The sequence below is a fragment of the Hyaena hyaena genome, unplaced genomic scaffold (assembly GCF_003009895.1).
Source record: "Hyaena hyaena isolate Hyena2069 unplaced genomic scaffold, ASM300989v1 scaffold_658, whole genome shotgun sequence".
NCBI lineage: Eukaryota > Metazoa > Chordata > Mammalia > Carnivora > Hyaenidae > Hyaena > Hyaena hyaena.
Window position 1 is genome coordinate 618,987 of NW_024081288.1, and position 26,904 is coordinate 645,890.

Sequence of the window (26,904 nt, forward strand, 5' to 3'; positions counted from 1 at the left end):
CTGCCCTGGCTACCCTATTTAAAATTCCAAACCCTCCCCTGCCACACTCCCTCTGCCTCCCTCCTTGCATCACTTTTCTCCGTGACACTTCTCAACTTCTAACATCCTCTAGATTCTCCTACTTCTCGACATTGTTTGTCTCCTTCACTGGAACGAAATCGCCACGAAGGGAGAGACTTTTGTCTTGCCTTGCTCGCCACTGTGTCGCCAATGCCTAGGACAGGGTTTGTCGTATACCAGAGCTTGGAAACTTGAATAGATACGCACATCACAACTGTTCAAATCGCTCTCACTTAGGGAGGAGAAAAAAAAAAAAAAAACTAGAGGCACCTGGGTGACTCAGTTGGTTAAGCGTCTGACACTTGGGTTCAGTTCATCTCACCATTTATGAGTTCAAGCCCTGCGTGGGGGGCTCTGTGTTGCCTGTGCGGAGCCTGCTTGGGAGTCTCTGTCTCCCTCTCTCTCTGCCCCTCCCTGTATCTCTCTCTCTCAAAAATAAATACACTTTTTTTTTTAAAAAAAAGCTAGGAAAAAAGGCAAAAAAAAAAAAAACAAAACCCAAACCCTAAAACAAAAGGCTAATCTGTAAAGAGTTCCTAGAACTCCATGAGAAGTACAGCAACCCAATAGAAAATGAATAAAGGACATGAACAGAGGAACCCCCCCCCCCACAAAACAAGAACCACAAATACCTTTAAATCTATGAAGAGATGCCCAAGCTCACTCCTACGAAAAGAAATGAAAATTATAATTACAACGGATTGGTAAACATCCAAAGGCTTGGCAATCCACCCAGTGAGGCTGTGAACTAGCAGACATCCTCATACGTGGCTGGAGGCAAAGCGAAATGGCACAAGCCTCTCTCACCCCACCCCCCTCTCCCTCTCCCTCTCCTGCTTTCTTCCCTCCGTGGGCTTCTCTGCTCAAGCTATTCCTCCAACTGGAATGCTTGCTCTTCCCTCTCACTTGGGAAAGTCCAACTCGATTGCTCCCACTGATCCATTTGAGGGCAATCAATGCTTCAGAGAAGAACTCGGCCACACCCATGGCTTCAGCTGTCCCCTCTGATGGCCCATAAACCCCTATCTCCAGTCCCAGGCCTCCCTCTATCCCCTGAATTCCACACCTGGTCCCCAACTGTGCACTCTACCAACACCTGGCACAACTTGGATGTCCAACATGCATCTCAGATGTAACGTAGCCGAAAACAAACTCCCGATCTTGCCCGACACCTGATTTCCCATGTCAGTTGATAACTCCATCCTTCCAGCTCCTCGGGCTAATAACCTGGAGGTCAGCCTGGACTCCTCTCTATTTTTCATGTCCTATGTCTATATTTGATGTCTTGGCAAATCCTGGCACCTTTACCTTCAAAATCAATCCAAAATCAAATCCCTCCTCATCGCTTCCACTTTTACCATCTTCTTAAAAAAAAATTTTTTTTTAATGTTTATTTAGTTTTGAGAGAGAGACAGAGAGGGAGAGAGAGAGAAGAAACACAAGTTGGGGGAGGGGCAGAGAGAGAAGGAGACACAGAATCCGAAGCAGGCTCCAGGCTCTGAGCTGTCCGCACAGAGCACAACGCAGGGCTCAAACCCACTGTGAGATCATGACCTGAGCTGAAGTCGGATGCTTGACTGACTGAGTCACCCAGGCGCCCCTTACCATCTCAATCTGATCCTCTCTCATGGCTTTCTGGACTCTACTGGTTTTTCTGCTCCCGTCTTTTCCTTCACAGTTCTCTCTCCCCGTACACAGCAGCCAGCTTGTTTATTCTAAAACAGAATTTAGGGACACCTGGGAGGCTCAGTCAGTTAAGCGTTGGCCTTTGGCTCAGGTCATGATCTCATGGTTTGTAAGTTCGAGCCCTGCATAGGGCTCTCTGCTGTCAGTGCAGAGTCTGCTTCAGATCCTCTGTCCCCTCTCTCTGCCCCTCACCCACTCCTGCCCTCTGTCTCTCTCTCCCTCCCTCAAAAATAAATAACCTTCACGATAAAGATGAAAAAATAAAATAAATGTAATTTATATAATGTGACTCATCTGCTTAAAATCCTTTTACATCTCCCCACAGATCTTACAACAAAAACCAAACCCCTCAGCCTAGCTTATAATATCCTACTTGACATGGCCTCGGATCTCATCACCCAGTGTTCTCCCTTCCTCACCCCTGTCTGACTACACAGCCTTCTGCTCTTCCTCAAACAAGAACCTCCAACCTCAAGGCTTTGCATCTAATGTTCCCTCTGTCTGGGATGCTTTTCTTTCCCCCACATGACACGCGGCCTGCTTCCTCACTTTTCACATGCCACCTCCTCAGGGAGGCAGTCCCTGACTACTTTGCACAGGGTATCAGGGGAGGTCTCTCTGAGGTGAGGCAAAAAATAAATAAGAAGGGAAAGATCTGGGGCGCCTGGGCGGCTCAGTCAGTTAAGCGGCCGACTACGGCTCAGGTCATGATCCCACAGTTTGTGAGTTCAAGCCCCGTGTCGGGCTCTGTGCTGACAGCTCAGAGCCTGGAGCCTGCTTCGGATTCTGGGTCTCCTTCTCTCTCTGTCCCCCTTCCCTGCTCTCTCGCTCTCTCTCTCTCTCAAAAAAAAAAAAAAAAGAAAAGATCTGATGGAAGAGTGTTCTGGATTACTCCAAGGGCAGTCTCCTTCATATGTTCTTTGCTATGTTGTCTCAGTGCCCTGCACTTTGTAGGCACTCAAGAAATCTTTTTCAAATGAATAAATTTGGAGGTTGTTGACGGGATATGAGATCCAGAATTTGGGATGAGGTGATAAAAGAATTTTGTGTTAAACATTCAAACATCTCCTTCTCAGCAAAGCTTTCTTTGACCACACTAAAAATGCAGGCTGACCCCACAGATTTCCCCGTACCTTGTTCTATTTCTCTCCGTAGCATTTGGCAGTTATCACATATGTATATTTGGTTATATGTTCACATATGAATATAGAATAGACACAATGTATTCATTTATTATTATATGTATGTAAATGTAAGTTAGTTACATATTGACACTAGCTATCATGTTATGGCCACTAAGTATTTATATGTATATTTTATTACATATAATTTATATTATAGTCATATATATGTCTAGTACAATAAATTTATGCGAAACTATAATTTGTACGTATTCGTTACATGTACGGTCTATGTCTCTCACTAGAATGTCAGCACCGTGCGGCAAAGGGAAGACTCCCTAGCGCCTGGCCCACAGCTTGGGCTCCATAAATGTCAAATGAAATCATTTGGCCATCTGAGCCTCAGCCTTCCCATCTGTAGGATGGGTGTGCCTTTCCTCCTGGAGGTACCCCATGTTCCGCTCCTCTTTGCCATCCCCCAGAGTACATCTCGCGGAATTCCACAGCCCAAAATTTACATTTTCCCATACTCTGGGAGCTGTAGCCCACCACGTGCACCAGGCGCTGGCCAGACAGGACTACCACCCCCAGCATGCTTCGCGCGTTTAGGAAGTACCACAGCCAGTAGGGGTGTCTGGGTCTGACACGGGCGCCGACGGCGCGGGAGCAGGGGCCGGCTCCCCTCTTGCTAAGCATCTGTGGTACGTCCCAAACCGGGCGCCCTCCAAGGCCCCGCGCTTCCGAGCTCCGCGCAAACTCTGGCTCTTGTACGACGGAGGTGGTTTGCTCTTCCGTTGCCCCGTGGCTTCGGCTCATCTCCAGCAGGAAGGCGAGGCTTCCGCCCGGCGCAGGGGGTGAGCTGGAGCACGGTGCCCCCAAACCCTGGACAGCGTTTGGGGGAGGGGGCTCAACTAGGGGGATCCCCTAATGGGCACATTTTGGAGGCTCTGGGCCCGGGGTGGCGTTTAGGGGTGGCTGTTTTCGAGGGGTCCCTTAGGACGCCCGGGCGGGATTTTTGAGTCTGTTTTAGGGAGTATCACTGGGAGACAGGGTTTATATGCCCCTCGGAGACAGGTTTAAGGGGATGTTTGAGGAGACCCTTAAGGTCGGTGTATCAGTACTCTGTCCATGGGGCAGGGCTTCGGGGTGCTCCCCAAAGAGAGAGGCGAAGTTTGCGGTTCCCGAAGTCAGGGTGGAAATTTGGGAGTGCTTGCTGCAGGAGAGATCTTGGTGACAGGGAGAATGTTCAGGACCGACGTGGCATTGTGGATGTATGTGTGGCCTTTGTGACCTCTTCTATGATGAGGTCCCCCCGCGCTTGGGTACTCGGGACGAGGAGACTGGACATGTCGGGGTCCAGGGAGAGGGAGAGGAGCCCCCAGCTCAGGCTGTGGAAGGGACACTGGAACCCAGTGTGCCAGGCTCCTCCCGAGGGGACAGCGTGCTGCCGGGCCTTCGCTGGCCGCGGCTATTTTCATTATTCATGAGGAGGTGGGGCTGTTGAGGAAGCCCATTTTTTTGCCTCCTTCGCACCTGGTCCGCGGGAAGTATCAGCTTGTGAATTATTCACGAGAGGGCGGATCAGCGTGCTGGAGGGGGTTGCTGAAGGGGCGTTCTCAGTCTGCCGGGCAAACTAGAACTCATTGATCGGTCGTAAAGGTGAGTTGCGCCCCGAGTTTTCCGTGGCTTTTCTAGGGGCATTGCGCATAATTCATGAGGGGCGTCGCTTTTACTGTCTCATTTGCATGACCGGCTTTCCCTTTACGGGTTCCAGATTTAAGCCTCAAATCTAGCGAAGGGACGAGGCCTCCTGCATTGTTCGTTCCTCCTAGCTCGGTAATTCCAGATTATCAACAAAGGCTCTAGATTCAAATCCCATCGACCCTTGCCCAGCTGTGTGGTGTTTGGCATATCTCTCTGGGAGCCTGAAAATGGGTCTGGGCATGGTGATGATCAGATCATTTCACACTTTATTAGCCAATTTAATCCCCACAACAATCCTAGGAGGTAAGTTATTATTAGCCCATTTTATAGATGAGGAAACTGGGACACCGGGAGGCTAATTTGCCTAAAGTTACTCACAGTCCGTGAGTGGCCGAGCCAGGATTCAAACCTAGTTAATCTAGTTCCAGAGTCTGTAGTCTTCATCAAATGCCATAATGTCTCCCCACTACCACCAGTTTAATGGCAGGTACTACTACTAATGCTGGCCATATAGCGCTTTGTGCCAGGCACTGTCTGCTCATTTACTCATTTAAACTCCATCTCAAGGTAGGTTACTATTGTTCGCATTTTACGGGGGGGGGGGGGGGGAGCAGGAAACAGTGGCCAGAGAAGTAAAGTATCTGGCCCCAGGTCACACAGCTACTCATCGGTGGATGGAAATGATTTTTGTAAGGGTTCAAGAACTCTCTAAGGGGGCGCCTGGGTGGCTTAGTCAGTTAAGCGTCCGACTTTCGCTTAGGTCATGATCTCGCGGTTTGTGGGTTCGAGCCCCGCGTCAGGCTCTGTGCTGACTGCTGGCTCAGAGCCTGGAGCCTGTTTCAGAGTCTGTGACTCCCTCTCTCTCTGACCCTCCCCTGCTCACACTGTCTCTCTCTCTCTCTCCTAGAAATAAATAAAACATTAAAAAAAATTAAAAAAAAAAAAAAGAACTCTCTAAGGAGGTCACCTTTGCGCTAAGACCTGAGGGCCAGGAAGGAACCCATGTCCTGCTCTGCATTCCTGAGACCAGGGACACAATGCATGGAAAGGACCCATCACCATAATATGCCATCTGTTAATGTGATCTGTTACTATTTGAGAGAAATGTATCGGGTTAATGTGATCTGTTACTATTTGAGAGAAATGTATCGGGTGCGTATTGTATCTGGGGCTTTGGCATGCAATTGTATCTCTGGTGACCTGTTACTCTCGCTTACCTAGTCGGTGGGCATTGTGGTGGGTTTAGCATTCTGTTTTCCAGTGTCCTTCTGGACGGTTGCCTTAAGGCATTGTTTTTTGTGTTTATTTTTTATCATTTCAAAAAATCTTATTTTTATGTAATCTCTACACCCATCGTGGGGCTTGAACTCCCAACCCTGAGATCCCGAGTTGCGCGCTCCACCGACTGAGCCAGCCAGGGGCCCCAAGGCATTGTTTTTTTTTTTGTTTTGTTTTGTTTTAAATAAAATTGGGAGAGTTGGGAGTTTCTCTCGCTGCTGGGTATACCCTCACCCGTAACAAATTTTATATTAATATAGGTATATATTTATATAGTTCTTTTATGTTAATATATGATACTTAAATTTAATAGTGCCCTGTGCCAGTGCTGCTCCGAGCTCACGCCATAATCCATATGCTCTGATTTTCCTAATAGCACATTTTGCCTTTATGAGGTACATGAGTTCTATTACTAACCCCGTTTTACAGTCGTGGTCACTGATGCACCTGCCAAAGGCATATAGTGAGTCTAGATTTGGCTGAAGCAAGGCAGCCCTGGTTCCTGTGCAGTTGGTCAGGGCTGGGGAGGAGGCAGCTGCACTTCCCCTGGGTTTCCCCTTTGGTTCTCCAGCATCATCTTTCATTATTCACGAACAGGAAGGTGTGACTGTGTTGCCTTGGCTGGAGCACCACAACCCCTACTCGCTGGGTAGGGCTGTCTAGAGTGTTTCTGTCCTTCCAGCTTCATACATAATTCGTAAGTAACTAGGTGGGACCCTTCTTGGCCTCTCTGAGTTTCCAGGTCGAGCTGCCACAGCATCGTCATTTATTATTCATGGGCCGGGGGAGTGTAGTTTCCCTTTGGTAGCCCTACTTCCTTGCTTCTGCTCACAGGGTATTAGACGCAGCAACAGGCGGATCAGTACCTTTTGTTCCAGCCCCCCAGGCGTCATGCATTATTCATGATAAGATGTGGCCTTGGTCTCCTTGGCTTCCGGGCTGCTGGAAAGTCATTAATTATTCATAAGCAATGGGGCGTGGCTTCCGTGTTTTAACTCTGGCTTTCTGGTTGCCAGGTGTTAGTCCAGCAGCCACCAGGCCTCATGCATGATTCATGATCAGGAAGAGTGGCCTTGCGGTCATCCTTTTCCTTAGCAGCCTGCCTGCAACAATGTATTCATTATTCACAGTTTCATGGAGTGTAGCCTTTATGTCGCTTTACCTGTTTTCCCAGTTACTGCCACCTTCACCACCAGGTGGAGCTCTTCCTCTTTGAATGAGTCAGGGACCATTATACATGATTCATGAATGGGCGCGGCCTGCCTGCATCCGGGTTCCTGGGGGGTGGGGCTCAAGGTTTTGTTCCGGCCTCAGGCTCAGCAGCCGCCATCTTGTGTCGGCGGCTGAGGTGAAGGAGGTGGCAGGGGCGAGCACAACCACTACGGCCGGGGGAGGAGAAGGCGGCCCAGGCGGCGGCGATTCTAGGCGGCCCAGGCGGCGGGGAGGAGGAGGAGAAGGAGGAGGAGGAGGAGGAGGGTGGCGGCCGGGCTTGGCTTCGGCTCCTAGAGGAGTTGGCGGCGGCGCGACCCGGGGAACCGGCATTGGTAATAAACGGCCTTTCTCAGCGCCTTGGCCGGGGCAGGGGTTTCGGGAAGCATTGGAGGGGCCTGGGTCGGCGCTGGGCCAGGCTGATGTCGGGATCGGCGGTGGTGACTCGGATGCTAAGGATCTGTGGGGAGGGGGGAACAGATCTTGGGGCGGGGTCCAGGTTTCCTATCCTGGACCAGCCCAGTCCCTCGGGCTCCGAAATGTGACCTTGGGGTCAGATCCCCCAGGATCTGCTTTTAGAGGCTCAGGCCCAGTATCCTTAGTCAGGGTGCGGGACCCTGTCCCGAACCTTGAATCGCAGGTCAGAACGCCCCCCCAGTCGCCAATAGAGACTTACGGGATTGACATTCTTGGTCACAGCCCCCCACACAATGCAAGCCAGTAAAGCCCTACCCCAGAATCTTCTTTCAGGCACTTCTAGTTCCTCAGTGTTTGCTCTCGCAGCTTCCAAGAGGGGCTAGACACCCCCACCCCACCCCAGGAATGGCCTTCATTTCTGAAAATCTTCCCTAGCATCTTCCTTCAGGCCACCCTCCCTCCCCCAACTCACACCCGCATTATCTGCCCTCAGAGCTTCTAGGGAGACTGGACCCTGTGAAAGAGACGATTTGGGCCTGGCCTCCGTGTCAGAGATCCATTCTCCACCTCGTCAACCCCGACCTGGCCCTAGCGTCTTCCATCAGAAAGCCCAGAGTTTCTAATCCGAGGTTCTCAACATTTACCTTTAGAGGCTCCTCTGACTCCTAGCATCTGCCTTTAGAGATTTTTTGTGCTTTCAGAAAATGCTCTCTTTTCCATGCTCCGTATTCTCTTCAGAGACTACCTCTTGCGGGCCTCGGCATCTCCCTGATCACACCGTTCCTAACTCCCAGGACGTTCCCTCAGAGCCTCCCGGAGGACCAGAAGGCGGGGCGGAACTGTTTGGACACATAATTGTCCATCACGGATCCCCCTGCCAGCACCTGCCTCGGCAGTCCCTGTTGCCTCCTAGCCCCTCCATCTGGCTCCTCTCAAACCCCACCCTTCTTCGCTCAGCCTCTGCCTTCAAAAGCCGACCAGGGTTCTGGCTTCCCTCACAGATCCCTTAACCTCACATCAGGCCTCAGGATCTGCCCTCAGAGTCTTTGAAGGTTCCCAGCTTCTGTTTTCAGGTTCATAGGGACCCCACCCCCACCCCCACCCCAGCATCATCGTCAGGCGTTCCTTTCCCCAACAGGCCCGGTTGTCCTCAGTCAGAGTAGAAAACCCTCCTCCTCCGCGTACCTCCTTCTCCGCGTCTACTCGCAGAGCCTCCCTGGGATTCCGCATAATTGGCTAGAGACAGCCAACCCTACTTGGAGACCTAGGCAGTATCTGCTTACTGAACTTTTTAGGGCCAGACCTGTCTGGGCCCCGTCTCCCCTTCCCTCTGTGTCAGAGGAGCTGCTTTACCTAGAGTGTATCAATCAGAGAGAAGACCGAGCCTTTGTGCTCCATCAGAAACCCTTCCCCCACCCTACCTGAGGACCCAGCATTCACCTGCATAGCCTCCTGGGACCCTGCTGTCCATGTCAGAGATCTCTCTCCCTACAGGGCCCTGTTATTTTTGGCCAAAGATTTTTCTGTGCCACCAGCATCTGCCCGCTGAGACCTCCAGCATCCTCCCAATGGAGAACACACCTCCCTTCCAGACCCCAGCACCTTCCTACAGCCTCCTTGGGTCCCAGAACCCCCCCCCCCCCCCCCCCCCCCCCCCCCCCCCCCCCCCCCCCCCCCCCCCCATTCCCTGTGCCACTTCCATGGGGCCCAGCTACCGCACTCCTCCTTGCAGCCTCTGGGGACCTCTAGTGTAATTTCCTGGTCCTTCTCTCAAAGATCCTTTCCAAAGACCCAGATAGGAGTTAACAGCCTGGCCTGCCTCTGCCCTGCCTGCCCCCCAGGGCTTCTGATCCCCTTTCTCATCTCCCCCTGAGCCTCTATGGGCTCAGACAACCACCTCCTGACTCCTCTCTTTTATGTGCCCGGGGACTTCTCAGGTAATCCCTCTTGGGTGGCTTGACAGGCCCCAGCATCCTGTGCCCTAGCTTCTCCCTCCTGATACCCTGACCCTGTGCCTGCCCCCTCTCAAACCTTCTTCTCTGGTTTGGGTGGTAGACCATGCTCAGGCTTCAAAATCACCAGTTTGGAGACCTCGGGCAAGTTCCAAAACTCTCTTAAGCCCCAGTTCAGCTTTGCTGAACAATGGATAGTACACACGTCCTAATTGGGGCCTGAGCATATGTTGGAGGAGAAAAGGTCTCGATTTTGTACTGGGGGTAGGGAATGGTTAGCTCCCTCTGGGGTTTCTGCCCCAGGACCCTTCTGCTTGCCTTGAGACCAGCCCGTTCCAAGTCTTAGCAATTGAAATCTTCTCTGAAACAATCACCCAGAGCCTGATTAGACCCTTGCTGCTGGCAGCAACAGGAATCCAGAGGTAAAAAGTACACACATCAAAGACCTCTCTGGTCCTGGATCCTCTCCCAGATTTAGGAAGCAAGGGAGATGGTGTGTCCCAAGCAAGCAAACTGGTGACAAGGCTGGGAGATAACTAAGTACTGGAGGCCACTGCAGGTGCCCAGAGAGGAGCTTACTTAGGTCTCCCAAGTTGCGGAGTTCTGACCATAGAGGTAGACATTTTTAACCTCAGCAGCCCCTTGAAGACAGTCCCATTTGTCCCTGCTTTTGGAGGAAACGGGGCTCAGAGTGAATGAGATCCCTTCCCCAGGTCAGAGTCCGTAAATGGAAAAGTAGGATTTACTTTATAGACTAATTCACGACTTTTTCTTGTTGAGGTTGGTGCTTTGCATTCCAAATAATTAGGTTGTCCGGCTCCTGCTCTGGGCCCTCCTCCCTCACACCTCATCCCTTAGCCCCATGGGCTGGGCCCTCAGCTTGGTCCTGACTCTCTTCTTCCAGGAGGCATTTGGCAAACGGGCCTGTGCCAGCCGCCTGACTGTGGGCAAGTGATTGGAGTTCTCTGAGCCTTTGTTTTCTTATTCGCGATGTGGGCATGAGGTTATCTGGTTCGTGGGCATTGTTGGGATTAGACAAAGCCCTTTACCCTGTGATTGACAGGTCGTAAGCTTCTGGTAGATGGGACGGAGCTCTTGTCCACTTGCTTAGTGTCAGAGTACGACAGGTGCCAAGATAAAATCTTAGGTACAGTGGGGGCGCTTGGTGTGATGGGGGGCGGCAGCAACAGCTCATTGTAGGAGAACAGCAGCTTTAGAAGAGCATTGGGGGCAAGGGGAAAGGATTCAAGGTCCTGTCGCCTCCTTCATGTGGATCCAGCCACACTCCAAGTTCACGTCCATGGCAGGCTGTAGTGTTCTGTCTCTGGGCCCTGGTGTGTGACGCTTGGCAAGTTAACTTGACCTCATGAGCTCAGGTTTTCTCATTTGTCTGGCGACGACGGTCAGCCCTGCCTTGCAGGGTCAGGGCCATTGAAGGGATGAAATGTGAGAATACTGGGTGGCGGCCTGGACTTCAGGATCAGCAGATCTGTTCTGGGCCCTGCTTGGTCACTGTGTTTGTGGGAACCTTGATCAAGTCGCCAAACTACCCGGAGTGAAGTTTTTTTCCCCTCCTCTGTTAGTTGAGAGATGTTACTGATAGTAGTCCGTACCCTATGGGATGCCCTGAGGACAAAGCGAGGCACGGCTGATAAAGTGCTTACTGTGACTTCTGGTGCGCGGAAGATCTCTAATATATATTCATTCGCAGTTACCGTTCACCTGTTTAAGGAGCTCCACGTGCAGACAAGGCTTGGGAAGCATGTGTTTTCTCTCTCACCGTGATCTCTTTTACTGGCCTGGGCCCTTCCCCACCCAGAGCTGGGGGGAAGGGAAGGGATGGAGCTGTGTAAAGCTCTGCTCCCCAAGACCCTCTGGGGACTGGGTTTTCAGCAAGGTGTCTCCTGCCGTCACGCTAGCCTTATGGAAGCCTAAGCCATGTTTACCCCCGCGTCCCCGTCGCCGGGGCTAAGGGAGAGGACACCTGCTTGTTGTTGCCCTCCCGCTCTGTGCCAGACTCTATGGTCTGGGCTCTATTTCGTCACTTCAGCAACTCCGTGGGGTAGGTAAGTGGCGCTGTCGGCCCTGTGGCACAGGTGAGGGAACCGAGCCCATAGGGGTTAAATGATGTCTGTCAAGGAGTGGCAGGGTCTGACCTGAGCCTACACCCTCCTCTGACTTTCCCACAAGGACATTCTTCTTGTCACTCCTCTCACCCCTCAGGACTGGAGTCTCTCCCTCATGCTGGGCTGGGGAGAAAGGCGAATGGCCTAGTGGTCAGCAACATGGATTGCAAGCCAGACCGCCTGGGTTTAGATCTTAGCTCTGACCGCTGTGTGACCCTGGGCAAGTCACCTCACCTCTCTGTACCTGCGTCCTCTTCTGTAAAAGGGAGATACTAGCCCTTAAGTCTTCCCTTCCCCCACAGTCACTAACCAGCTGAAACACCCACGTGCCCCAGGCTCACCTCTGACCCTCCTTTTCCCTTCCAGATGTCCAGCTCGCCGCTGTCCAAGAAACGTCGCGTGTCCGGGCCTGATCCAAAGCCGGGTTCTAACTGTTCCCCTGCCCGCTCCGTATTATCCGAAGTGCCCTCGGTGCCAACCAACGTAAGCGTCTTCTCCCCGGACCCTGGCGGGCAGGGCGGTGGGGGCGGTGGGCGGGAGAGCCTTCTGTATCGCTGTGCATCTGTCCACGCCCTCCTCCGTTTCTCCCCAAACCTGTTCTTCTCCATCCCTAGGGAATGGCGAAGAACGGCAGCGAAGCAGACATAGACGAGGGCCTTTACTCCCGGCAGCTGTAAGCGGGGCCTCGGTTGGGGTGGGAGGGGCACCGGGAGCAGAGGGGCAGGAGGGCCAGGCCTTGACCCGGAGTCACCCCCTCACCTGGCAGGTATGTGTTGGGCCACGAGGCGATGAAGCGGCTCCAGACGTCGAGCGTCCTGGTGTCGGGACTGCGGGGCCTGGGCGTGGAGATCGCTAAGAACATCATCCTCGGTGGGGTCAAGGCTGTCACCCTGCATGACCAGGGCACCGCCCAGTGGGCCGACCTCTCCTCCCAGGTATCTGTCCCCGGCCCTTCTCCCCTGCCGAGGTGCCAGCCTCCCCAGGCTCTGCCGCCACTCCCTCCTTCCCTGGCTCCCTTTTGCAGTTCTACCTGCGGGAGGAGGACATCGGGAAAAACCGGGCCGAGGTCTCACAGCCCCGCCTCGCCGAGCTCAACAGCTACGTGCCTGTCAGTGCCTACACCGGGCCCCTGGTCGAGGACTTCCTTAGTGGCTTTCAGGTACCTGGCGGGGGGTGTGCGCTGCCCAGCCTCCTTCCCGGGTTTCTCAGAGAGTACATCTCTGCGTTGTTCATTAGTTCTTTTTCAGGTGTGCTGGGCTGTGTGCCCGGTTTCATGCTGGGGGTGCAGGTGGGATTTAGACCCGGGCCTGCCTTTTCGGAGGGCAGGGCGTGTGAATGGGCGAGGCCTGGGGCGTACTGGTTGCGAGCACCGGCCGGAGCCGTGCTGCCCTGGCATGAGGCTCTCGTCTGCTAGTGTGACCTCAAGCAGGTCCCTTCGTCTCGGCTTTACTTTTTCTCGTTTGTGGACCTGGGACCGATAGTAGTGCCTACTTTGTGGAGTTTTTGTGAGGGCTAAGGGCTTATACCAGCGGCTGGCACACAATAAGGGCCATCTGGTTATTTGTTAAATAAAAACTCTGAGCCGGAAAGCAGAGCCGTGGGAGCAGAGATTCGTGCCCTGCGGTGTCCCCACGGGCCAGGGCACTACCGCTGAGCCTGGGGCGCTCGTCGGAGCTCGCCCGGGCAGGGAAGGGCAGGCGCTTGGGCAGAAAGCAAAGTCCCAAGGAACACGGCCGAGTGGGCATCGTCTCGAGAATCGGGAGCCCGTGGGTGTGGTAGGTGTGAGCTCAGACGTTGGCTGCGGAGGGAGTTTTACTGCTGTGTCTCCTGGGCCGACGCAGGGCCGTAGGCAGGCGGCAGCGGGCGGTGGCGTGTAAATGAGTCAGCTGTTCCCCACGCTCCGGCCTCCTGGCCGCCTCATCACCTGGCCTGCTACCTTGCTCGCCCTGGTGTAGGGACTGCCATTTGTCTTCGCCGGCTCTCAACCCTGTCTGCATCGGCTGCATCGTGGGCACTGTGTGAAAGGGAGTTGAATGGGCAGGGCTTTAAGGCTCTTTCTCACTGCGCCCCCTGGCACCAGCCTCCCTCCGTTATCCTCTCCCTTCTGCCCCAGTGCTGGGCCCTTCCCTGAGCTTCCTCCACCTCTCCACAGGTGGTGGTCCTCACCAACACCCCCCTGGAGGACCAGCTGCGGGTGGGTGAGTTCTGTCACAGCCGGGGCATCAAGCTGGTGGTGGCAGACACGCGGGGCCTATTCGGGTGAGTGCTCCTGGCCTTGTTCCCCGATCCCTTCCAGGCCCGGGCGGAGACCCCTAAGCTCTCACTGACCTCAGCACCCCGCTCGGCTGCCTGGGTTTGGGATTCTGTGTGTCCACCTCTCCCCACGTGGCTTGGGCACTGTGCGATTCCCGGTAGTGATGGGCTGAATTTGCTCAGCAAGTATTCACTGCGCCTTGAGGGACATGCGGGTCCCTGTGAGCATGGGACTGTCAATCGTCAGCCCTGTCGCCTCCCCCTACAGGCAGCTCTTCTGTGACTTTGGAGAGGAAATGATCCTCACAGATTCCAACGGGGAGCAGCCGCTCAGTGCTATGGTTTCTATGGTCACCAAGGTGAGGAGAGGAGCCGTGGGGGCCCTGGCACGCAGGTGGGCAGCAGCAGGCCTTCTGTCTGCCCCCGGCGCCCTGCCCCACCTCTGAGGCTCGCTCCTCCTCTCACCAGGATAGCCCCGGTGTGGTCACCTGCCTGGATGAGGCCCGGCACGGATTTGAGACTGGCGACTTTGTCTCCTTTTCAGAAGTACAGGGCATGGTTGAACTCAATGGAAGTCAGCCCATGGAGATCAAAGTCTTGGGTGAGCTAGGGCCATGGAGGAATCAGGGAAGACTGGAGATAGGTCCCTGGGCTCTAAGTGAGGGGAGACCCATCCTGGGTGTCTGAGGTGACCCAGAGACCGAGTCCCCTGGGGTCCAGCCAGAGCTGGTGGGCATGGGGTAGAGGCGCTATCTCATGTTTGAGCTGTTCCTAGAATAGGTCCCTAGTGTCTGCTGAGGGGGAAAGTTCTCTGGTGTTTGAACAGAGCAGATCAGAGGATCCACTCGAGTCTGAGCCGACTTGGACAAGGAGCGGAAAAGGTCTTCTGGCGTAGACTTGGGTCCAAGGACACAGGGTCTCGTGGTCCCTGAGCTTGGGTCTTGGGGAGAGGAGAGAGAGTTTCCAACGTCCAAGTAGAACCTGGGGTGGAAAGATGGCTCCTGATGGCTGAGCTGGATCAGGGACGAGCTTTCCCTTATCTTGGGGGTGTTGTGGGTTTTCGGGAGGGCACGGGTAGCCTGACAGTTTCCCCGTCTACCTAGGTCCGTACACCTTTAGCATCTGTGACACCTCCAACTTCTCCGATTATATCCGTGGAGGCATTGTCAGTCAGGTCAAAGTACCTAAGAAGATCAGCTTTGTGAGTGTGGGGGGTAGCGGGCCGTGGGGGGTGGTTCTGGGCAGTTCTAGGCTCTGACGATGCCCTGCCCCCACAGAAATCCTTGCTGGCCTCGCTGGCAGAGCCTGACTTTGTGATGACGGACTTCGCCAAGTTTTCCCGTCCTGCCCAGCTGCACATCGGCTTCCAGGCCCTACACCAGTTCTGTGCTCAGCATGGCCGGCCCCCTCGGCCCCGCAATGAGGTGGGTGACTGGGTGGGCCAGCCAGGGCAGATGACTTTGGCTCGGAGGGCCCGCTGTGCCTCTACCGCTCTACTCTCCCCTCCCTTCCCCCCTCCCTCCCCATCCCTCTTCCCACAGTGGCCTGACCGGTGCCTTTTTGGTTCCTCCTGCCCCACCAGGAGGACGCAACAGAGCTGGTGACCTTAGCACAGGCCGTGAACGCGCGAGCCCTGCGAGCAGTGCAGCAGGACAGCCTGGATGAGGACCTCATCCGGAAGCTGGCATACGTGGCTGCAGGGGACCTGGCGCCTATAAACGCTTTCATTGGGGGCCTGGCTGCCCAGGAGGTCATGAAGGTCAGGAAGGGTGGAGCGGGGCAGGGGCAGGGGCAGGCCAGGCACCTCTCTCTGACTCCCATCGCTTACTGTCCATCTGTGTCAGGCCCCAAGTAACCACCGACCGCTTCCCCTCCCCTCCCCGATCCCTAGGCCTGCTCTGGGAAGTTTATGCCCATCATGCAATGGCTGTACTTTGATGCCCTGGAGTGTCTCCCTGAGGACAAAGAGGCCCTCACCGAGGACAAGTGCCACCCGGTATGTGAGTGGGGCCACCTGGTATGTGAGTGGGGCCCACGGGGACTACATCATCAGGGGCATTTCTGGCAAGGTTCCCTCTGACCTGACCCTCATCCCTTCGTGTTCCTCAGCGCCAGAATCGTTATGACGGGCAGGTGGCCGTGTTTGGCTCAGACCTGCAAGAGAAGTTGGGCAAGCAGAAGTACTTTCTAGTGAGTAGTCCGTTGAGACACTCGGAGCCTTCATCTCCCCGGGCCTTCGGCCACCTCTTCTGGAGTCTCCCACCTCTCATGGGAGGGTCTTGTGGTTCTTGTACCTCTGTCGCATGCCTTTTGCCATTTTCTTTATCTTGAGGGAAAGCCTGGTGTGTCCCTCTGTTTCCCCCCTTTGGCTCTGCTTTTCCTCAGATGGCTATGGATCGTTCTTTCTAGCCCTGAGACTTGAGGATGTGGCCCTAGGCCCACTTGGCCTCTCCTGCTGTCTTCAGAGAGTGAGGGGTAATACATGGTGTCACGCTCCTCTCTGCCACCCTAAGTAGCCTGTCTCTCTTCTCAACTGCCTCCTAGGTGGGTGCAGGAGCCATTGGCTGTGAGCTGCTCAAGAACTTCGCCATGATTGGGCTGGGCTGTGGGGAGGGTGGAGAGATTGTGGTCACGGACATGGACACTATTGAGAAGTCAAATCTGAACCGGCAGTTTCTGTTCCGGCCCTGGGATGTCACGGTGAGTGGGCAGGGGAGAGGAGGTGAGGTTTTGTCCTTTCCCTTTCCTCTTGTCTTTTGTTTACATTCTTTCTGGAAAGGAGGCCTTTCCACCTTTTCCATTCAGTTTTTTCTCTTCAGCTTCTCTGGGTCTCTCATTCAGCATTTGTTGAGTACCCTTTCTTTGAATCTGCCATTTTTCATCTTTTTTTTTTTTTCTTCCTTGGTTTATCATCAGTGCTGGTTGGGACAGTGTGTAGGGGTCCCCCCAAAGCACCCCCTCAGGTCCAGTGATGGACTAGGAGGACTCAGGACAGCTTATGGCCATATTCACGGCTATGATTTTTCTAGCAAAAGAATGCACAGCAAAATCAGCAAAGGGAAAAGGCACCCGGGGCGAAGTCAGGGGGAGACCAGACACAAGCTTCTGAGACTCCCCTCTCAGTGGAGTCCCGCAGGACACACTTTATTCCCCCAGTAGCCAGTCGTGACAACACATGTGAAATATCACCAACCAGGGATGTTCAGGAGAGCCCCGGCGCCCAGGGTTTGTCCTATGGGCTGGTCGCGTAGGCACCCTTTGCTGGCCACATACCCAAATTCCAGCCTCCCAGAAGGAAAGCAGGAGTTGGGCACACGTCGCACTGGTGGCATAAGCGGTCTAGGCACAATGAGCCACTCTTAGTGGGTCAGGAATGGGGAGAACCCTCCTGAAACCCAGGTTCCCCGACCGGCCAACCAAGGGCTGACCTTGCCAGCGGGCCTCCCGTAGGAGAACATCTGTGCTGTGCTCACACTTCTCTGCCAGTTGGGGCTGGGGCTGTTCAGGGATCGAGCTGGGAAGCCTTCTATAGGGGAGGGTGCCATGTTTGCCTGCCCAGATCTGTCCCCCTTCCATTCATTGACTTAGTCACCAGGTAGTCGTGGGCGTAGGTGCCGCTCTCGGCACTTGGGATACGCCAAGGAAACAAAGGTTCTGGAGAGGGAGGATGGGCCGTAGGCAGCCAACACAGCAGAGCAGTGTGGCGCGTAGTTGACGGTAAGCGCCGTGCAAGGGAAATGACAGAAGCAAGCTAAGGGGGGAGTCAGGCATGCTGGGGAGATGGGTTGGCGGTTTTGGATTACGGCGGCGGAGGAAGGGCTTGTTTCTGTAGGCCTGGAGGTCAGAAGGGAGTAGGGCCCCCTTTTCTGGGCAAGAGCGCGCCAGGCCAGGATCCTGATGGCGAGACGGGCGAGAGGAGATGAGCTAGAAGAAGTGGGGCCCAATTCATTTTCCCTTGGTGGAGGGTGCAGCCAGGGGAGGGTTTGGAGCAGAGGAGGGACCTGACCTGACCCGGGCTTTGAGAGGATCCTGCTCTGTTGGAGAGAACGTGCCCCAGCCCTGGGCACCGCTGCCTGGTCGGACAGTAGGTGTTGGGCAGGCATAGAAACAGATGCCTGGCGTCTTGTCCCCAGTCTGCATGTGTCCACCTGCTTCTCTTTCCACCGAGCCCCTGCCCTAGCCATGTGGCACTGTCACAGACTGTCTTCTGCTAAGTCGGGGGGCTTTCTGAACTCAGGGCCTGGTTCTTCCCAGGCATTAAATAAATCCGCTTTTAGGAGGACAGCCCTAGAGAGGTTTGTTGGGTGAGTGCATGAATAACTGAGCTTCGTTTTCCTGTCCCACCCTCGGCCCCCCTAGAAGTTAAAGTCTGACACGGCTGCTGCAGCCGTGCACCAGATGAATCCGCACATCCGGGTGACGAGCCACCAGAACCGTGTGGGCCCTGACACGGAGCGCATCTACGATGACGATTTCTTCCAAAACCTGGATGGTGTGGCCAACGCCCTGGACAATGTGGATGCCCGTAAGTTTGGAGGCGGGGGGAGGGCAGGGCGAGGGCGCGTGCGCGCAGTGTGTGTCCAGGGGCCCGTCTTCTCCTCCTCTGCTGGCGTTCCTGGCACTCCTGTGGTCCTCCTCGCCCCGCCACAGGCATGTACATGGACCGCCGCTGCGTGTACTACCGTAAGCCGCTGCTGGAGTCTGGCACGCTGGGCACCAAGGGCAACGTGCAGGTGGTGATCCCCTTCCTAACCGAGTCCTACAGCTCCAGCCAGGATCCGCCTGAGAAGTCCATCCCCATCTGCACCCTGAAGAACTTCCCCAACGCCATTGAGCACACCCTGCAGGTGATCAGCTCTGCGGGGAGAGGGGAGGGAGCAGCCACTGGGCCCCTCAGGGGTCACAGGCCTACGCTCAAGATGTGCTTTTTCTCTCCACTTTCCTCCCCCACTTCCCATCCAGCAGCCTGGGTTTCTAGAGCGATTCATTCACTCTTTTTCTTTTGTTTTGAAAAGTTTTCAACGTGTAGAGAACTACAGCGAGTGTACATGACGAGTACTCAAATGCCGTTCCTCACCTATATTTAATAGTTGTTAACATTAGGACGCTTTTCTTAAACGCGTTTTCTTGGTTGTTTCTTGTATTTTTCCATGTTTGGGCTGGACTGTCATCCTGGACCTCACAGCACTTCACTCTTTCATACTCTAGTATGTTCTGCATGACAGGGTCTCTCAGCCTTGGCATTATTGACCTGTGGGGCCAGGTGTTTCTCTGTCGGGGTTGCGAGGGCATCCTCTGCACTGTCCAGTGCTTGGCAGCATCCCTAGCTTCTGCCCACTAGATGCCACCAGCATCCTCTTGCAGTTGAGACAGCCCAGAATGTCTGCAGACGTTGCCACATGGCCCCCCTCCCCAGCTCCAGGGGGCAAAACCGCTCCCAGGTGAGAACTCCCGTCCGACCAAAACCCAGCTTTCCCGCAGAACGATTAACAGTGATTCCTTACTCCCTCCTCCAGTTATTTGTCTCTGATGCTTAGTCCCTGCTCAGGTGTCACTGGCTGTAGCTCAGAATGGCTTCCGCAGCGAGGTTCTCAGGATGATTCTGTTTGCGTGATGCCCGTGCGTCTAGAATAGAGCCCAGGGTGCCCGTCGCCAGGCTGAGTTGTTACGAAGCCGACACACCTGGGTAACCGTCACCGCGGCCACAACCCAGAACCTGAGGGCAACCTGAGGGTAGCCATTGTGCTATCAGAGTGGTCCTGTGGCCTTTGAGAGCAAATCATTCAGGATGTTCAGTCAGGAGTGTGGGGGCAAGACCCAAATAGGGAAAAACCGGTTTCCTTGGCCACTTTCCCTTCTGACCCTGTAGTATGAGTGGCTGTGTTCAAACTTGAGTACCCACCACCAGCTCAGGAAGCCACGTGTGACTTTGGACCCTTCCTCTCTGTGCCGGCTTCCTCTTCTGTGAAACGGGGCCGACCCGCGTCTGCCTCACGCTTGTAAAGCCTTTGGTGTTTATATGTATCGTATCGGGTGCTGTTTAAGGAAACTCTGTGTACACATACTTGCTCGTTTCTTCCTGGCAACCCCGCCTGGAGGTATTATTGTTACGGTGCCTGTTTTAGAAAGGAGGGTGTAAAGGTAAGCGTTCTGCGTGTTTCCGAAGTCACAAAAACAGATAGTAGGTTGTGTTGTTGGGGTTCAAACCTAGATGCCTTCTCCTCCACACCCCCTCCTAGGAAAAGTCCTAGGGCTTTTCACAGTGTGGGGTGGCCATCTTGTTTGCTGCCAGGCCCCTGGGGCCTGTATTGCGACTGTTTGGGTTTGGGTCTGAATTTTTGCTTTTTTTCTTTCTTTTTTTAAATTGCAGTAAAAAAATCCATAACTGAAAAAAAAGTTGTGGTATTTTTTTCAATTGAGACATAATGTATCTCTAGTAAGGTACACAGATCTTTAAGAATAGTTTTTCTTCACACAAACACTAGCATAACGACTGGCCAGTTCAAGTTCATTGGTTTTTAAATTGAGGGGCTGTGGGGTGCGGGGGGGTGGGGAAGGTTGGGGAGTGGTGGGGGGGTTCCCTTTTCCCAGAGCAGCTGTGTTCTTCTAATTGGATTTATTCACTGATGGATTTATTCACTTTCTTTTTTAACTTTATTTTTTTTTTCTTAGAGTTTGTCAATTTTTGAGAGAGTCATTGTGAGCAGGGGAGGGGGAGAGAGAGGCAGGCAAAATCCAAAGCAGGCTTCAGGCTCCGAGCTGTCAGCACAGAGCCCCATGGGGGGCTCGAACCTAGGAACCGTGAGATCATGACCTGAGCCGAAGTCGGACGCTTACCCGACTGAGCCCCCCCAGGCGCCCCTTAGTGACGGGCTTTCTTTTTTTTTTTTTTTTTTTAATGTTTTATTTATTTCTAGGAGACAGAGACAGCGTGAGCAGGGGAGGGTCAGAGAGAGAGGGAGTCACAGACTGAAACAGGCTCCAGGCTCTGAGCTGGCAGTCAGCACAGGGCCCGACGCGGGGCTCGAACCCACGAACCGCGAGATCATGACCTAAGCGAAAGTCGGACGCTTAACCGACTAAGCCACCCAGGCGCCCCTAGTGACGGTCTTTCTAATGACATATACCCATTTGTCAATCATCACTCCATGTAGTCCATTTGCTCTGTCTTGCAGTGGGCTCGGGACGAGTTTGAAGGCCTCTTCAAGCAGCCGGCAGAGAACGTCAACCAATACCTCACGTAAGTGACAAACGTCCCCCTCCCGCCACCCCCTGCCTGCCAGCGAAGGCGACCCGTTTGCTTTCCTCACCAGTAACACCCAGCACCAGGCACACTTTTCAAATGAATCCATGGATCCTGGGGGTCAGGACTAGCTTCCCGTGGAGAAAGTGGGGTTGCCCTGTAGCCCACTCCTGAGCCCGCTGTGTAATCCTGCCCCTCTGACCCCTCCAATTCCCGATAGAGACCCCAAGTTTGTGGAGCGGACCCTGCGGCTGGCGGGCACCCAACCCCTGGAGGTGCTGGAGGCCGTGCAGCGCAGCCTGGTGCTGCAGCGGCCGCAGACCTGGGCCGACTGTGTGACCTGGGCCTGCCACCACTGGCACACCCAGTACTCTAACAACATCCGGCAGCTGCTGCATAACTTCCCTCCCGACCAGGTAATGGCCGCTTGCCGGGTCCGCTTGGCACAGTGCGTTGTCCCCAAACGGGAGCCCGCGCTGGGCTCTTCACGTGCCCTGCCGTCAGTCCAGCGGTGGCAGGCGCCCCGAGGCACGGGGCTCTCAGAAGAATGATTCAGTCTGACCTGTTTCTCCCACTGCCTTGCTTTTGAGCCAGACACTTCGTTTCTGCCTCCTTTGCCTGTGGCATTCTCTGAGTCATACTCCACTCCCAGGGCCATACAATTATGGGGGAGAGATTTTGTAGCCGAGAGCGCAGGAGTCCATATGGATTTGAATCCCAGCTCCATTTGCACTTGGGCAAGTCGCAGAAGTTGTTCCTGTGTCTCGGTTTCCTCCCACGTGAAGTAGACGTAATAGCCCTCTACCCCGTGGGGGGATTGTGAATACTCGGTGGTACTTACTACTAGTAAGTTAGTATGGTGCCTGGCAGTCCGGAAGCGTTGGTGAAGCAGCTGTGTATCTCACACAGAGCGGGGCACCCCCCCTCGGTGACGTCCCTGGTTCAGCCTGGCATCAGAGCTTCCATCTCCAGGACCCTACAGTCGGGGTCTTGCCTGACTGGCCGCAGCGCCCTACGCGTGCCCAGCCAGGGGTGGCGAGGCAGGGCACATCTGCGGGCCAGTGCCAGGAGGTAGACCTGTTAGAGAGGCCTCTGCTCTCAGGTCCCACTGCCCCTCAAAAATCCCTTTACTCCTTTAGCTCACAAGCTCGGGAGCTCCATTCTGGTCTGGGCCCAAGCGCTGTCCACACCCGCTCACCTTTGATGTCAACAACGTAAGTCTCCTCCCCAGGGTCTCCTCTGGTCAGGTGGGGGAGGGGGGTGGGCGTTGGGGAGTGGGAAGGAGGGAGGCTGAGACTCGTTGGGTGAGAGCTGATGTGCTCACCCTTCGGGGCCCTGCCTTCTCGCAGCCCCTGCATCTGGACTATGTGATGGCTGCCGCCAACCTGTTTGCCCAGACCTACGGGGTGACAGGCTCTCAGGACCGAGCTGCTGTGACCACACTCCTACGGTCTGTGCAAGTCCCCGAGTTTACCCCCAAGTCTGGCGTCAAGATCCACGTCTCGGACCAGGAGCTGCAGAGCGCCAATGCCTCAGTTGGTAAGGTGTTGGGCCAGTCGGCTGGGAGTCCCCACCTATCTTGGGCCCTGCCCAGTCCAGCCTCTCCCCCAGTCCTCGGCCTCTGGCTCTGCTCTGCGACCCCAGGCCTGAGGCTTCCCCACACCTTCCTTTGAGCCTCCCTTCCTCTGAAGTGATGAAGTTCCCACTTCAGTTCGTTTGAGGCAAAGTGTCTCTCTCCTTCCTTCTCCTCTCCACTATTGGGTCTTCAGGAGAACCAGCTGTTTGTTTCTCTTGGTCCGTGTGTATTTCCCTTGGAACGAACAACTTTTCTGTTTCTTCTTTACGTTTCTCTGGGGGCTGTGAACTCCACCACTGGTCTCTCTCTCAGTATCTGCACCCCGCCCTTGTGTTCCTCTGTGTGTGTCTTCACCCCAGTATTGTCCTCTGTATATCTTTCCTCATCCCCCTCAACAACCCCCCCATCTCCATCTCCATGTCGCTTCCCCCCAACTCTCCATCTCTCTCCATCTCTTTTCCTCCAGCTCATGCTGCATATCAGGTACAGGGCCAGCTACAACTCTTAGGCTTTGCAGGCCACAGAGTGTCTGTGGCTAATCCGCTGTCCCGGTTGAAGCACAAAAGCAGCCAGACACAACATGTAGATGAAGGAGTGTGGCTGTTTCCCAGGGAAATTTTAGACATACGATGGGGGGCTGAATTGGGCTCAGGGGCTGTACTCTGCTGACCCCCAGTCTGTGTGTATTTATCTATCTTTCCTTCTGCACCTCTCCCCATCTATAAATTAGATCCTGCATCTGTAGCTTTGAGGACCCCCCCCACATTTACCATCAACGCCCCCCAGTTCCCTCTCCACATATCTCCCTTCACCTGTCATCTCCACATCTCCTGTCCCAGATCCCTGCCCCCCATATCCCTCTCTGTGTGTCCATTCCCATCTTTCCTTCCACATCTCCTTTCGTTTCATCCCTACGTTTCCTCCATTCTTCTCCTCATGTACATATACATGCTTGTACGCAGAGCTGTGTTAAGTGTGCACAAGAGGTAATAGTGCATATTACATCTGTCCAATGGGCGTAAGGTCCATGTAAGGTGTGTAAGTAATACGTAAGGGGCATGTGAAATATGCGGCATATGTAAAACCTCTTACCTGTCAAATGCCCCCGTTCTCCCCTTTTTGTATCTTCTATCCCCCCGCCCCGTATCTTGTCTCCATGTCTGCATGCTCCCCCCCAGTATCCCTTCTGTGTATCTTTTTCATCCCCCTGCCCCCCCCATAGTCTTCTCCATGTCTCCCCACTTTCTATAACGTTCTCCCCAAGACATACAGTTCTCTCACCTGGAGCTGCCCAGGCCCGCTCCCTCCTGCTGTCTTCCCGGTCTTCCTTAGTGCCTCTTGAGGCCTCCCTCTTGACGTACCCGCCCCCCCTTCTGTCTCCTTCAGGTGTATGCTCTCTCGTTCTGCTCTACTTCTCCCTCTCGCGTCTTTTCTCTATCTGAACATATTTTGCCACCTTTCCCCCCACCCCCACACCCACCCCAGGCTCCTGTTTCTCCCTCAGACGCTGGCCTGGGATCTAAAAGGCTGATGGTGTCCCTTTCTTCCTGCAGATGACAGCCGTCTAGAGGAGCTCAAGGCCACACTGCCCAGCCCAGAAAAGCTCCCTGGATTCAAGATGTACCCCATCGACTTTGAGAAGGTGCTGGGTGGGGGCCCTGGGCAGGCAGGGGGATGGGCTAGACAGAACAGGTCTGTGGGGATCTGGAGGCAGCCCCGGGCCTTTGTGGGGATTGGATCATGGGCCTGCCGGAGGCCCTGAAAGGAAAGATGGTCCCAGCCATACCTTTGTGATCTGAGAGCCCAGCAGGTAATTGCAGTGGAGGATACTTATGTCTCTAGAGGCCAGGAAGCCTCTTCCTCCTCTGATCCTCTCCTCATGTCCCCACCCTTCCCCTTCTCCACCCCCTGTCATAAAAGGATGACGACAGCAATTTCCATATGGATTTCATTGTGGCTGCATCCAACCTCCGGGCAGAGAACTATGACATTCCCCCTGCGGATCGGCACAAGGTGAGGGGAGTCTGGACCTGATTTCCCACCTCCCCCCCCATACCCTCCCCCAGGCTTGAATTCTCCACATCCCCTTCACTGTGTGTAGGCTCTGAGCCTCTTCTACCTTAACTCCCACCTTTCCTGATCCTTCCCGTCTCACAGAGCAAGCTGATTGCAGGGAAGATCATCCCGGCCATTGCCACGACCACGGCAGCTGTGGTGGGCCTTGTGTGTCTGGAGTTGTATAAGGTGGTGCAGGGGCACCGACAGCTTGACTCCTACAAGAATGGTTTCCTCAACTTGGCCCTGCCCTTCTTCGGCTTCTCTGAACCCCTGGCCGCCCCCCGTCACCAGGTGAGGGCCCGCATCAGGGCAGGTGGTTCGTGAGCGGGTGCTGCTCTGTAGAGCTGGCTTTAGTTGGCTTCATAGTCTGTCACCAGGTGAGAGTTTCTGTCAGCGTGTACCTTTTGTGCACGCCTCACTCACTCACTCGTTTCCCATATTTGGTGCTAAGCACTGGTCTGAACCTGCCTGTGGAAGCCCTTAGAAAAGATGGGATATTTTCATTGTACCCGAAGAGGTTATTAATTACACAAAAATAGCAACCAGTGTTCATTGGGTGCTTATTATGCTGATTACTTTTGCTTGTTTCATTCCTTAATTCACTTCAGATTTTAATTGAGCACCTGTGTGCCAGGTCCTCTTAATAGGGGCTAAGGTTCTGTTTGTGAGATAGGTTCTATAAATGACATGATAAGTGGTTTTGGAAGCCCCCAAAAAGGGCAGGATAGGGAGGACTTGAGTACCAGGCGGCCAGGGGAAGGGTCAGGGATTTTAAATGTGAGGTGGTCAGGAAAGGCCTTGCTGAGCAGATGGTATTTGAGCCCAGGCCTGGAGGAGAGGAGACAGACCAGGCAGGCTCCTGGGGGGAGGGCGTTCCAGGCAGAGGGACCAGCCTCTTGAAGGGTCCTGAGGTAGGAGCATGCCTGGCACGGTTGAGGAAGACTACGTCGTTAGAGCAGAGCGAGAGAGAGGCTGAGGGAGCAGGAGATGAGAACAGAACGGGATCCTAATGACTAGGCCGTTGGGTCACGGGTCATCGAAGGGTTTCCGTGCTTATTCGGAGTTTGACAGAAGCTACACGTTTTTGACAAAAGAGGCTTGCAGTCTGACTTAGCGTGTTAGCGTGAGCGGGGTGGGGGCCGAGGACAGGACTGACCCTCTGGGGGCCCCCATCCCATGGGCCCACTCCTTGTCCCGCAGTACTATAACCAGGAGTGGACGCTGTGGGATCGCTTTGAGGTGCAGGGGCTGCAGCCTAACGGCGAGGAGATGACGCTCAAACAGTTCCTTGACTACTTTAAGGTAGGGCCCCTCCCGCACTCTCCCCCCACCTGCAGGCAGCGCGTGCGGGTGACTCGTTGGTCTGTCCACCCCCATGACGTTGCTGTCCCCTCCCCCTCGTCCAGACAGAGCATAAGTTGGAGATCACCATGCTGTCCCAGGGCGTGTCCATGCTCTACTCCTTCTTCATGCCAGCTGCCAAGCTCAAGGAACGGTTGGATCAGCCGTGAGTTGGATGGCGGGGGGGGGGCCTTCCACTTGCAGCTCTTCGACCCCTGGCCACCGCCTTCCACCTCCGCCCCGCCTCCCTGCCCCCCTCCCTCGCTTTTTGCCTCTCTGACCCCCCCACCCCCACCCCCACCCCCAGGATGACTGAGATCGTGAGCCGCGTGTCGAAGCGAAAGCTGGGCCGCCACGTGCGGGCGCTGGTGCTTGAGCTGTGCTGCAACGACGAGAGCGGCGAGGACGTCGAGGTCCCCTACGTACGATACGCCATCCGCTGACCCCTGTCCACCCCGTAGACTGGCCCCAGCCCCACCCCACTCCAGCCCAGGGCTCCCATTTGGCCTCTGGCAGTGGCCCAGCTAGCCACACCTGGTGTTCCCTCTTCATCCCCCTACCTGCACCCCTCTCGCCGCTGCTTTCTACCTTGTTTGGAACCTGAATCCTAATAAAGAATTAATTAACCCAGACGTGGCGTGCCCTGCTGGTTCCAGGGAAGGAAGAGACTTCCCGGAGTGGTTTGGTTCAGGTGGTAGCTTAGAGGGCTCAGCCCCCCACCCCCACCCCAACCCCCCAGCTGCCAGCTGCCCGGGCCAAGAAAACATGGCAGTTGTCACCTCTTCCTCCTGCCCTCCCTCCTTAAGAAGAAATTCGAACGCGGGTACCTGCGTCCACGTGACCGTATTTGAGCGGGGGTTCAGATCTCATCTGCTCCAGC

At 54.7% G+C, this 26,904-nt stretch overlaps 1 protein-coding gene across 2 annotated transcripts; it reads left to right on the forward strand.

Moving 5' to 3' along the window:
• The first annotated feature begins 3,622 nt into the window (after nucleotides 1-3,622).
• Nucleotides 3,623-26,656, forward strand: UBA1 (ubiquitin like modifier activating enzyme 1). Of its 2 annotated transcripts, none has more exons than XM_039216760.1 (26): nucleotides 3,623-3,721; nucleotides 11,920-12,036; nucleotides 12,168-12,226; nucleotides 12,320-12,488; nucleotides 12,578-12,712; nucleotides 13,706-13,812; nucleotides 14,075-14,165; nucleotides 14,275-14,407; nucleotides 14,910-15,007; nucleotides 15,084-15,230; nucleotides 15,389-15,565; nucleotides 15,698-15,802; nucleotides 15,916-15,996; nucleotides 16,351-16,506; nucleotides 18,166-18,331; nucleotides 18,457-18,653; nucleotides 20,982-21,046; nucleotides 21,270-21,465; nucleotides 22,189-22,263; nucleotides 22,399-22,588; nucleotides 24,179-24,267; nucleotides 24,546-24,638; nucleotides 24,783-24,974; nucleotides 25,884-25,985; nucleotides 26,090-26,190; nucleotides 26,332-26,656. In XM_039216760.1, the coding sequence occupies exons 2-26, from the start codon at nucleotides 11,920-11,922 to the stop codon at nucleotides 26,465-26,467; spliced, it is 3,177 nt and encodes a 1,058-aa protein (XP_039072691.1). In that variant the 5' UTR covers nucleotides 3,623-3,721; the 3' UTR covers nucleotides 26,468-26,656. The 2 variants fall into 2 exon arrangements, with proteins under 2 accessions (XP_039072691.1, XP_039072690.1); XM_039216759.1 differs by lacking the exon at nucleotides 3,623-3,721 and adding an exon at nucleotides 7,249-7,393.
• The last annotated feature ends 248 nt before the right edge of the window (nucleotides 26,657-26,904 follow it).